General features: G+C 42.7%; 1 protein-coding gene across 3 annotated transcripts in view; it reads left to right on the forward strand.

Annotated features, from left to right (window-relative positions):
* BRAF (B-Raf proto-oncogene, serine/threonine kinase) overlaps positions 1–12,235 on the forward strand; it is a 122,365-nt gene extending 110,130 nt beyond the window's left edge. For 2 of the 3 annotated variants that reach the window (XM_074940023.1, XM_074940033.1), the window contains 2 exons: positions 3,196–3,349; positions 11,150–12,235. In XM_074940023.1, coding sequence (XP_074796124.1) covers positions 3,196–3,349; positions 11,150–11,172 — 177 coding nt within the window. In that variant the 3' untranslated portion in view covers positions 11,173–12,235. Of the gene's footprint in view, positions 1–3,195; positions 3,370–11,149 lie in introns of those variants that run through there. The other variant, XM_074940040.1, reaches the window with a different exon arrangement.
* Positions 12,236–12,747: the final 512 nt, after the last annotated feature.

Below are 12,747 nucleotides of genomic sequence, written 5' to 3' on the forward strand. Positions count from 1 at the left end.
ACGGGCAGATGTGCCTGACTGTATGGGAGAGGCTAGGGCAGGGGTCGGCAACCTGCGGCTGTGGAGCCACATGAGGCTCTTTGGATGCCCCCTTGCGGGCAGCTGTTTTTTGAGGGGGGCGAGGTGCAGGCTCTGGCCAGGTGGTACTTACCACAGGCAGCTCCGGGCTGGCGGTGCAGCAGGGTTCAGCAAGCTGGCTGCCTGCCTGTCCTGACCCCACGCCGCTGGCAAATCTCTGCGTGCCCCTTGCGGGGAGGGGGCAGCAGGTCTCTGTGGGCTGCTCGCGCATGCTAGCACCACCCCTGCAGCTCCCATTGGCCGGTTTCTGGCCAATGGGAGCTGTGAGGACACTGCTGGGGGTGGGGGCAGCATGTGAAGCCGCTCCCTTCCCCCTGCCTCCGCCCCCCCCCCCCCCCCCCCCCGCCGCCAGGGGTGTGCAGAGAGGTGCCAGCTGCTTCCGGGAGTGGTGTGGGGCCAGGGCAGGCAGGCAGCCTGCTGCGCTGCCGGCTGGGAGCCAGCCGCCTGTGGTAAGCGCCGCCCGGCCAGAGCCTGCACCTTGCACCCCCTTCCACACCCCTGCCCCAGGTCAGAACCCCCTCCTGCACCCAAACTCCCTCCCAGACCCTGCACCTCCTCCTGCACCCCAACCCCCTGCTTTGTTATCAAGGAAGACTGGCATCCAGCAGAAGAGGTGGGAGGTTTGTATGCAGGGGATTCGGAGTCTGATACAAAGCCAGCGTGAGGTTCTCATAAACACATAATCCACCACAGCACAGGTGTAGTTATTGTATCATCTCAGGTATGCAATGCTCCTGGCACCCCGTGATTCAGAAAGGCAGAGACCACTCAGCCCCCAGGGAGCACACATATTGTACAGTGACATCGCATTACTGTGACCCCCTGCCAGGATAATGGCCTTATTCAGAGCCTCACTTGAGGGAGTGTCACGTCACTGCAGGCCCTGTAGCAAATGCGTTTTAACAAACTCAAATCTAAATGCAAGTATTTGCAGAAGAGATGGGTCCAAACTTATTTGTATGTCAGTAACATCAGTAGGCCCCAACTGAGATCAGGTCCCCATTGTTCTAGGGGTGCTGTACAGACGCAGGGGGTGTGCCTACATTGCAATCAAAAGCATGATTGCAGCTCTGCTAGCTTTAATCTAGCCACCCTGGCTAAAGATATAAGTGAATATGCAATGGCATGGACCCAGCATGGTTTAACACCACAGCTGCATACCCAGGCTGTGGGCAGTCTGGTACAGTCCTCGCTGAAGCACCTAGATTCTAGTCGCATTAAAAGTATTGGTGAGTAGTAGTAACTTTAATATGTTCAGTTATTATTAGTTGACAAATTCCAACTCTACAAGTAGCCTTGCGTGTGATGCAGCTATCGAAATATTTTGGGCAAAGGCAAAAACAAAAAAATGGCTCTTCTTCTTTGAAAGGTTGCTGACCCCTGAGCGAGGGTCTGTATGGGGACGCTCCCTAACAATCCCTCCCCGCCCCCACAAAAAATCTGTTCCATACTTTTCCCTCCCATACCCAATAACCCTTCAAGTTCATACCCAGACTTCTTCCCAGCAACTACTTCTCTCTCCCTCAGCTTCTCTGTTACCCCTGACTCCCCCAAGCCTTTGCACTGCTTCTGAGGGGTGTGGGAAATATGGTTCTGTACTGTAGATTAAATGAATTATTACTCAGAGTTCTGTATTAATATGCCTAGTAAGGAATCTGTTTGTCAAAAAACATTTCCTGAATCTTTTTTGTTGTCTGTATTATTACAGACATACTTGCTGACAGGTATTTTGAAATAAATGACCAAATATAATTGAAACTGGTGTGATTATATTGTGTTATTTTGACAAATAAAATATACAGAATTTTAAAATATTGTGTGCAGAATTTTTAATTTTTTGGCGCAGAATCCCCCAGGAGTAATATAACATACACATTAACATCCTAAGTGCTAAATAAATGCATTGTGTATACCATAGTGATGACTCCTGTCTCACAAGCTGATTGGGCACGGCTCCCTGCTCCAGGCATTGCAATCTCCAGGGTTGCAGACCTGATGGGGGTTTGGCCAGGCTGAATTTGTGAGAGTGGCACTGTGACTTGATACATAGGGACGCAGAACCACTCACTCAAATTTGGCCTGGCTCTTTCCCTGTAGTCATGTTGGAAGGGTGGCTGGGCTAAACCTGATCATCACTGTGACTCCGTGCTCCAGCTCACAAAGCCCAGAACGAGGAGCCAACCCTAGTCACCCCACAGGACCAGAGCCACAGGAGCCACTGCTATGGGTTGAGTGTGGGGTGGGCTCTGTAACATCCTCCCTTCCCTCTGGCCTCCCACATGACCCTTTGATACATTCTGGCAACCCAGTTTTGAGTAACAATTCACGGGTTAAGAAACCCTGGTCTAAGAAACCAGCTATGGTATGTACTTATTGGCTGTTTCAAGGTTCTCCCTTTGAACTGGGACCTGAGTTCCAGCTGAAGACCGGACTTAGTACGATTCTAACGTTTAGCACATAGTTGGCGTGTGTAGTTAGCAAAGTGCATTTTTAGTACAAAGAAGACACATTCACACAGCAAGTGGACGCTGCATTAACTTCTCCATTTGAGTACTTACTATATATTCTCTGAAATTTTTATACCCCCAAAACACTATAAAGGGGAATTGTCAAGTAGTTTTGTTGCAAAACTTGACCTGCCAATCCCTCTATCAGGGAAAATATCTTTGGATTCTAAACATTTTTTGCTGTATTTTTTTTTTTTAAAGTACATGAGTTCAACACTTAAAAAATATAAAAAGATGAGTTCCCTCTGCAGGCTTTACAGTAATGGTTTGAAACAAACAAAAGCTATGTTCGTTCCTGGTGACATCACTGATGCATGAACAAGGAGGTAAACAAAAAAAATTGTCACCTTCATCAGACTCACTGAAGAAGAGGCAGTGTATTCCTTAAGGGAAAAAGTGATGCAATTTCTCCATAGATGTTTTTTTCAGCCTTCTCAGGAAGTAGAACAAAAACTTGAGTGCAAAATGTTAAACTGTTTAAAAAGTGATGGCTTAATTGACCTAGAGTCGCTCATTGTTCGTAACTCAGCGTTCTGCCTTTGGCTTTGTGGGTGCTGTTGCCACTCTACAGCACCAGTTTTGATCTTCTCTTGTTTTCTGCTTGTTTTAGATTCTTGCCTCCATTGAGCTTCTGGCTCGGTCATTGCCAAAAATTCACCGCAGTGCATCTGAGCCCTCATTAAACCGGGCTGGCTTCCAGACGGAGGATTTTAGTCTGTATACTTGTGCTTCTCCAAAAACACCCATCCAGGCAGGGGGATACGGTGGGTTTCCAGTACACTGAAAAGGCGTTGAAAGCATGTGCCTGTGTGAGTGCTGTTCTGTTCCCATGTGTGCATGCACAAGTGTGCGTATGTTCTGAATTCCTACATGCTGTTCTCTTTAAAGGTGCACTGAGGGAGTAAACACTTACATGTTAGGAGTGTGGGCTTTGTATGTTGCTGGCATGGAGACTGTTGCTAGATATGGATGCCCTGGGAATTGCCAGCACAAAAGGATTAAAAGGTCATCTAAGGGAAAAGTCACTTCAGACAAAACAAAAAAACCTGTTTTGGTTACTGGGTCATACCTTGCATTTCCTTTGCGTTCTATGCCTTCTTTCCTTACTTTGATGGTTGGGTTAGTTGCTCTGTGGGCGGTGTCTTTATGTTTAAATAATCAAACTATATATTTTTTTCAATTGAATTGTCCGTATCCATGAGCAACAGGTTTTAGCTTCTCAGATTAGTTGTGTTGCTGGTGATATGTGAAGATGGCAAAAAGACCTTAGCTGCAAGGCTGAGCACAGCCAAAACTGGGTGTAGTCAGCAAAGGTGAGCAAACACAACACAGATTGCAAAGGAAGGCTTTGGCAATGTGTGACTTTTATTTTTAAATTTATGGTTTAAAAGAGTGCTGGTTGGAAAATATCTTTTACTAGAGAAGGTATCTGTTTTTTGTCTAAATGGTCTGACCAGTTCTACTTTAAAACCTTTTACAAATCTCTAATATCTCTGCAATGTAGAACAAACTTCAGATGTCTGGTGTTGCTTCTGAACAGCACACATATCATGAATAATCATCCCCGTATCCTGCAAATTAGAAGGAGCCTTATTTTAAGAAACTTGACGACTCTGAGAACATAATCAAATGTGTGTCTGCTAGCCAATAATATGTTAACACCCACAATAGGAAAAACCTATTTTGTAGAAACAAAGCAGTAAACTTGAAAAGTTGTTTTCAGTGGGAAATCAATATTGTACAATGAATTTTATGTTTTAAAAAATGGTTTGCTATTATTTCACTACTTTATTTTAGTTAGTAATGTTGCTGAAGAAGTCTCTTTTCTGTGGGGAGAATGTTTTGCTTTTGTATAGAAGTTATTGGGTTGACTGCAAGTACCTAGCAAAGCAAACTAGAAACCCTGCTAAGATTATAATGTCAACTCACACCCTATTTTTCTTCTTCTTTTTTTTTTTTTTTTTGGATTATTCAACTTGAACAGGTAAATGGCAGAGTAGTTCTATCTTTTTCATGTTACACTGACCTCTGGTGGCAGACATTAAAACAGTAACATTTTCAATGTCCGCATTGTCATATTCCTGTCCTATTTGAACTGTGTTCTTGAATATTTTACAGTTCTTTTAAATATTAAGCTATTTACTGTGAACAGTTTCTCTCCACCAGAAACAAGATTTTGCTCTTGTGGTTGGGCCTTCAAGGCAAGGAAAATATTTCCTAATGGCTTCTGGTTTATAATTTGTAGATAAGTTTGCAGTGGTGCTGCCAGGATGTCTTACCATTAGATGGGGGTGAACAGCAAAAAGCTTTCCTGCATGCCAGACCCTGCTGTAGGAGTAGAGTGCCTAGCTGTGTGGTCACAGATCCTTGTAATGCAGTAGTTGGTAGCTGAGGGCTTGGAGAGGTGTGAGCAATTCCTACATTCCATAGGCTGACAATAATCGCCTAGCCCTTCTAATAGTTTCCCTACTTCCTTTCTATCCACCCGCTGGAATAGTAACAGAACAAACCTGTTTCTTTTTCCATTTCGTAAGATAAGGAACTCCAATTGTAAATTGTGGTTTTATTAGAGTTAGGTTTAGGATTAAAAGCTTTTATTTTTTTTTAACATTTTTGACCATTTTGTCAATGTTTGGGTATTTTTAGTTTACCATGGCAGACCTATCTTAAAACCAGAGTTTTAAAGGTTTTTTTTCTCTTTCCCATGAAATTCCCTACTTCAGATAGTCAAGAAAAGTGCCTCTTATGCTTTGGGGAAGGGCACTCAGCTGAAGGTTATGATGCCTCCTCAGGTGCAAGTAGTATGGCTGCTATGCCTCCCTTGCTGTCCAAACAAGATACGGTGTAGAATCCCAGGCAGAAAGGGCTCTTCCTCTTGTAAAATCATCCTGCAAGGAACTGTCAAAATGGTTTCCCTCGGCTAAGGGTACAGAGTAAGCAGCTATGACTCCAGCAGAACCCAGAGGCATCTTGGTTTAAAAAAAAAAAAAAAAAGGTGTTCTGACAAGGATCCCACAGTCAGATTTATGTCTGCTTCCTTGGATCTCGGAGAAGAGTAGAACTTGTTTGGATCTGGGCCAGCTAGATCAGTCATACACATCGGGGCACCGTTCCATGTCATCTAAGTACCAGGAGCCAATAACCTTTAAAGGCTCCAGTGGTGGGGCTGTCAGAAAACACAGAGCCATGATCACTGCCCAGCCCCAGCTTACTCCCTCTTACAGTCTGTCAGATCTGTTCAAGATTTTCCCATCAGTGCTGTGCTGATGAGCCCTTGATGTCATGGGAACCAGAGTTCTGGAAAAACCGAATGTCATACTCAGATATATGGGGCCCACTTTTCCTGCTATATCTAAGCTGAGTGCATTGGACTTCTTGGAACCAAAAAAAAAAAAAAGGATTACTTGCCATTCTGCTGCAGCTCCACTCAAGGGGAGCCCTGTTTGGGCACAGGAACATCCTTGGAGCCTCAGATGTCAGGTTGGGAAGCTCCAAAGTTTAAATCTTACCCAGACTTCCCTCCATCTGAACACACTTTGGGGATTTTTACCCTATGGTCTTCCACCACCTGTGTCAGAGGTCTCTTCAGTGAACAGTGGTAACAAGATACCATGATTTCCTACTCTCCCAAAAAATCTCCTGAGCGGGTGAAGGATTTAGTAGGGATCCCTCTGCTGTCTCCATCTGAATTCACTAATTTTCCTGATGTGACATCAAGTCCTCAGAAGTATAACTGTCTACCTCATCCTCTGATGAGACCATCTTAACTGCTTCCTCCTCTCCTCCAAGTAATATCAGGGCTTTGTGTGATTCCCATCACATATCCTGGACCTATGCAAAGAGAGACAGACTTTCTGGAGCTTTTTTAAAATCTAATTTTGCATGGTTTCTTTGGGGCAAACCCAGTCCCTATTCTCAATCCTCAGGTTTGGTTATGGGTCCTTATCCTCTCAAGATGCCTAATTCTGTATCTTTTTAAGGCAAAAGTACAGTGACTACCTTAGGTTTGTGGGGGAAAACAACCTGTACAATTTAGTAGCCTGCAGGGTATTCACCAAGTAACTAGTAGTGACTACAGCTTGTCTGCGTTGACAAGATTTACAGGCGTATCTGGATCTGGGTAACTGGGTCATTAGAGCCCAGTCTTACTGTGAAATAGTTTATTCCTGGTGAGATGTGCTCCTTCTTCAGATCTCTTGGTCTGAGAGTAAACAAAGTGAAATCAAACTTGGTCCCTGGGCAGGCTCTAATCTTCATAGAGGCCCAGCCTAAATTTTACAAGAGTTCTAGCTTACCTGTCCCAGACAGTGAGCCTAGCCATGTCCATGCTAGATGGTCCTGTGAGATTTTATCTGCATGCGTGAGGCCTGATGGAGACCTGCACTTGTGTCAGCCCCGTTTGTAAGTATACAAATATGACCCAGGTAGAGGTAGCTGCAGCTGGTGTAGAAATATTTTCATCTCGGTGGATCAGATACTTACTACTGCTGTGGATACTGCCAGTGTGCATCTCAAAGGCCGGGGGATGCCCTTCTCTTAGCTTGCTTCTCAGACAGTGTTGCATCAAATCTGGGTTAAGGAGCACATCGAGAATCTTGGAGCAGTGAATAGTCTTTGGAAAAGAGTCCACATAAATTTGCTAGAGCTGAAGATCCATGAGTTGGATCACAAATCCTTTCTCCCAGAGATGAGGGGCAGCTAGTACAGACCATATGAATGTGATTTATTATATGGACATATATGGGAGAACTTGGTCTCCTCTTATTACAGTAGTTTTTGGAAATTGTGCATTTGAAACAAAGTGGGTCCATCTGCTCTGCACCTAACAAGTATGAAAATGCCTTAGCCATCTACTTGAGACAAACGGGGACCATCATAAGTGGTCATTCAAATCATCTATGGCATTTGGAAATTGAGTTGTTTGCTGAAAGTCAAAACAAGTGTCAGATGTTCTGATTGAGAGAAGGCAGAAATCCACAATCAAAAATTTTTCTTACATGCTGAGGGAAAAATGCTCTTTCTTGTTTCCTCTCACATCCAGAGCATTGCATAAGGTTCGGCATGACAGAACCAGAGTGACCCTATTCACGCTGGGCTGGGCACAGCAGACTTGTTCTCAGTGCTCATGGCACTGTCTGAAGATCATCCATTCAGTCTTCCTCAGAGTCAAGATCTCTTGTCCCAGCAGAACAGCCGGGTAGTGAACATCTCAAGTTACTTCATATGACAGCATGTTTGGTGGGTTTCAAGAACCAGAGGTCTGTGCTTGTCAAGTCAGTCATTCTACAGATAGAGGTTGGGGTGGGGTGGGGGGTAAAGATGAGCTGGGGCAAGGTTTTTATATCCTCATTATATGAAATGTTGGGATAAGGGAATTTGCTCTTAACTGCCAACTACTGCTCAACAGAGTTCTGTGGCCACATGGCTGGATACATGACTCTTGCAGCGTGGCTGTTTGGCGCCAATGCACTTGCAGAACAAGAACTTTTGTTGGCAAGTAGATTTTATATATATATATATATAAAGAGAGAGAGAGAGTCTGTCAGATTTTAGAAGAAATTTATCTTGATTATCTACCACTATAGGGCCAGCATGTTATCTGCACTAAATTTGTCACCCATTCAGTTAAGATTTGTTATCTGAGATCAGGCTAGCACCTGAAAGTTAATAAGTATAGACTAAGATCAGCTTGTTGTAAATGTCACTTTACTAAGATGTAGATGTAGACAGACTGAAAAATGACTGACAATATTGACCTGTTAACATCTGCTATGCATTATGTCAGTCACTAGATGAAATATTTTGACCCCCCTCGCTCTGTTCTCCAGCTCATTCATATTAGTAGTTCATCTTTCATCTTCTGAAGTCTCTTAGCAACAACTAAAAACTGAACTATTAGCTGAAACAGGCACAAGAGGAGTAAAGAGGGAGCAATCTCTTGTTTATCAATTAATCTTTAATCAGCCGTTTCGGAAAGTAGACTGAAAAGCAAATTAAATAGAACCTGTTTAGACAGTTTGGCCTGTTAACCTCAAAGAGGCAATATTGTAACCTTTTGTCCTTTTTCCCTTTCAAAAAAAGTACTGAAACACGAGGCCATGAGTTCTACTAAAAGATGCTGTAGATATGCCAGAGAGAGGATAACATTAAGTATATTGAGTGTTTGAGAGCACGGGTTTCATCTTTTGGTAGGGTTAAGAGAGTATTAACACAGTAAACGGAGCCCGTGGATAAAAACACTTCATTTAACAGGATTATCTTTCAGTTACATGCCTTCATGGAGTACTGGAGCTGTCAGAGGGCATATTTTTACTTGCAAGTTTCATGTGTGTGACTTCCACAGATTACAGGACGCTAAACCTCTTCAAGCCCCAAATTTGACTAATTTTAAAATGGTGAGAAGTTCTCCTGACAATTCTCTTCCTGTGCTCCCTCCACCCCATGCCTTAAATTAACAACCGTGATGCTGGAAGATTTAAAGTGAGGAAAATGAACATTGCTTTGGTATAATGTCCCTACTACTGCTCTCAGGGTGAAATTCATCCTTGTGCAGAGGGCTAGTGCAAGGCTTATGCATTGCTCACATCCCAGTTAAGCCTTCAAAATAAGGCTTAAATGTGGCTTAAGCAGTGCACTGAACTTGTGCTGGCCCTTCTGCTCCTGGATAAATTTCATCCTCCAAGCTTATCACGATTCTGGTGTTCTCTTTAATGCTGATTCCCAGAAAGATATAAACAAATAAAAGTCATATTGAATTTTTGCCAAATGAAGGATGACAAAAGTGCTACTGAAGGAATTATGTTTGAACTTGCAAAAGGGTAGTCTGGAAAAAGCTAAACATTGTGAAATGCTTTCTGCATTGTTACTACTTAAAAATAACCCCACCAATAAACAAGATACACATGGTTCTGTAGATTACAATATGCCCCATTCTTTATCCCAGTCCCCCTTTTTTAGAAATCTGGGAAACACCCCCTCACTCACTTCCCATGACACTCTCCTTCTAATCAAGACCTTTGATTAATTTTCTCAACTCTGACTCCCTTATGTGCTCCTGTGTTCTTTAGGGAGTACCTCAGTGCATGCATTTCTGTATGAGTTATTCCTAAGAGTACTCTCTGCACACGTTCTCCTCACATGGAGACTTGTTCACTTTCCTTGGTTCTTTCCTTTGTAAAGCAGGCTGTGCTACACGTTTTGGGGAACTGAGTGTCATTTTGAATTGAACTAACATAATTCTTTTGAAATAATACTTGTGAATATATTTCTGTCCGTTCCACCCCCACCCCCATCCCCCATTCAGGGTATACATGTAAGACAATACTTGTACTTATTTTTCTTTAGACTATTTGGGCTGTTTTTCAGAAGGTGGAAGGATACCAATGTAGGGAGCAGTTGTTTGTTTGTAACAGTGGATACCAAGGTAGGGAGCAGTGTTTGATTGTAACAGTGTACAGAATGGACAGGTATTCTCTTGCAGGAAAGTGGCGTAACTTGTCCTACCAGCAGTGTGTGAACCCAATAATGGAGACTGTAGGCCAGTTTCTTTTCCTCACACTCAGTCCCCTCTAGTGAAGCACGTATAGAGATCCTCCATGAAAAGCCTGCCAAAGTACAATTTATTGATAGGGAGGAAAGAAAGGTCTTTTATCTAAAGTACAGAATCTGGGGGCAACAGGCTTTGGTTTCATTCCAGGGTTTGCTACAGACTTCTTGTGTGACCTTGGGCAACAATCTTAATCTCTGTGCCACGGCTTCATTTCTGTGACGTGGGGATATGGATCGACCGCAAAGGGTGTTGAGGCTTAATTAAATGTGTATGGGAAGGCACTGTATAGAAGTATTATTTATTGTTAAATAATTCTAAAATGGCCATTAGGGTTGTTTCAGACCCAGGCTAGGCACCTATCCTTGTGCTTCCTGTCCTTGGTGAGTGAATGTACTTCCACCACTCTGCTTTCTGGCCCAGGAGTGAATGGACGAGCTCACATCTCAGGTTCCCATCCCATTAGATTGCTGCATTGGTCTATAAACCAGTTTCTAATGTACTTTAGTATTGGTTTAATAATCAGAAGGACTTTAGTGCGTAACACTTAAAGATTCATGTGTAAGCACAGTAATTCTTTCGATTATTAAACCAGTTCTGAAGCAAGATAAAACTGGTTTACAGGCTGACAAACTGCGTTATTACAAATGTCACTTTTCAGCAAGTGGGACACATCTGACAGTAGGAAGCTTAAAAATGAAATTCTAATTTAGCATTTTATTTTAAAACTCATGGTGAAAAAGATTTCTTCCTGTGAATGTTCAGACCTCTGCCCTGAGCAAAATGGGCCTGGCTTGCTTTTAAGAAATCTTACTTCAGAAAAATATGCTGAGTACCCTTGATGTTCTGTCACTACAGGTATGGTCTTTCTGTGCCTTAATTTTAACTGTTGCATTTTTTAACATCTGACATATTCAGCCTAGTGTTCAACTAGACTGCAGAAATCTCTGTCCAGCTGATAATTGAGATCACCTTTTTAAACCAAGATCTTGTCCTCCCTCTTGTCCTCCCTCTACAGGAGAATTTGCAGCGTTCAAGTAGCCACAGCGCCATGGCAGCACCCACTCTATTATTTAAGTCTTGTGTTCCTACAGTTTCTTAACATCAAAACTCTGTTCTGCTCCTCAAAACCTAAAGCAATTTAGGAAAAGATATCTGTAAGCTTAGAGCAGAGCAGAAGGGAACTGCTGGTCCAACACAAGGGGGGGAAATAATCTTTTTAGGAACCAGAATTCTCTGCTGCCAGTGTTTCTCCTTCAACACAAAACACCACGTGTATTCAGAGACCGCAGTGGCTGCCTGTACCGTTGTCATCATTCCCAGGAGAGAGGAGAGGGCACGCGTGTTTTGACTTTGGTGCTCAGGCATAAGGGGATGGAACTGCTGCAGCAGCTTAGGAGACTTGCTTTGGATGTCTGCCAGTTGGCTTTCTCCCTCTAACAACGAATCATCAGAGGCTGAACATCTGATGAGAGTGCTAATCAAAAGAATCATCTTCTGTTCTGATTTATTTTTTTCCTGGCATGCTTACTGATTTATGGGTCAAAATGCAGTATCCCCTTTTCATTTAAATGCAGATATCAAACATTTCAATCAGTCTACATCATTGACTTTTATCCCAGTTAAATTTGATACTTTGAGGGGTGGGAGGTGGCTTGGAGAGAAGTTAATCTGGAGGAAAAGGGGATGCTGCACCATATTCAAATTTACTTTTCACTTATCCAAAAAACCTACCCTTTTCTTGTTTCTAATACTTTCTGGTGTGCTCAGACAGGGCATCTTTCAGAAGGGTTGGGAAGCTCCTCTCGTTGGTCCAGCAACAAACTAAAGTTAACCAAAAAAAAATATATATATATGTAGCAAGTTCTCAAAATATTTTTTTGTATCATCTAATTCAGTGTATTTTTCAGAAATGTGATAATGGCATCCGAAGTCTGTAAAACTGCTAATACAGACTATGGAATGGTGTATGTACCTATTTTAAAAGTTTTATTTTAAATGAGGGTGCAGGTTAATGCCAGGTACCTTACCAATATATAAGGTTTTCATAAACAGGAAAAAATAGTTCTCAGGTTGAACTGAAAAAAAATATATATAAAAAATCCCCCCCTCCCACCCCCAAATTAGACATTCTGCAAATTGTGTTTTGGTACTTAGAGAGCTTTTTTAAAAGGATTTTTATCCTGTTAACTCAGTGTTCTCTGATAAGTGTGTGTGTAAATGTGGAGCATCTTGTCCCAGTGGCAACGTGTTAGATTAAAAAAACAAACTACTACTACAAAAAACGGTACTTGCTGGATCCACGCTGACCTTTTCTCCTCTTGTTGGTTCCCTCTGTTTGACTCTCTTGTTTCCATCCCTCCATTTTTCCCTTTTCCACAGTTTGCAAACTAGGATAAAGGTGGCAGTATCCAATTAGTTTCCCTTGTTTCCCTGTCCTCCAAGCCCAGTTCTCAAATGGTTGGTAGCTTTTTGACAAGTTACCAAGTCAGAAGACAAATTCATAAAGTTCAGCACATTGTTTACCTCTAGTAGAATATCTTGTGATGTGATCTGTTTGCAGAATTCTCCGATGTGTGGTATGAAACTTAAATTATTTGTACAGCGGCAAGTCAG

Source organism: Natator depressus, chromosome 1 (assembly GCF_965152275.1).
Source record: "Natator depressus isolate rNatDep1 chromosome 1, rNatDep2.hap1, whole genome shotgun sequence".
In the NCBI taxonomy this organism is placed as follows: domain Eukaryota; kingdom Metazoa; phylum Chordata; order Testudines; family Cheloniidae; genus Natator; species Natator depressus.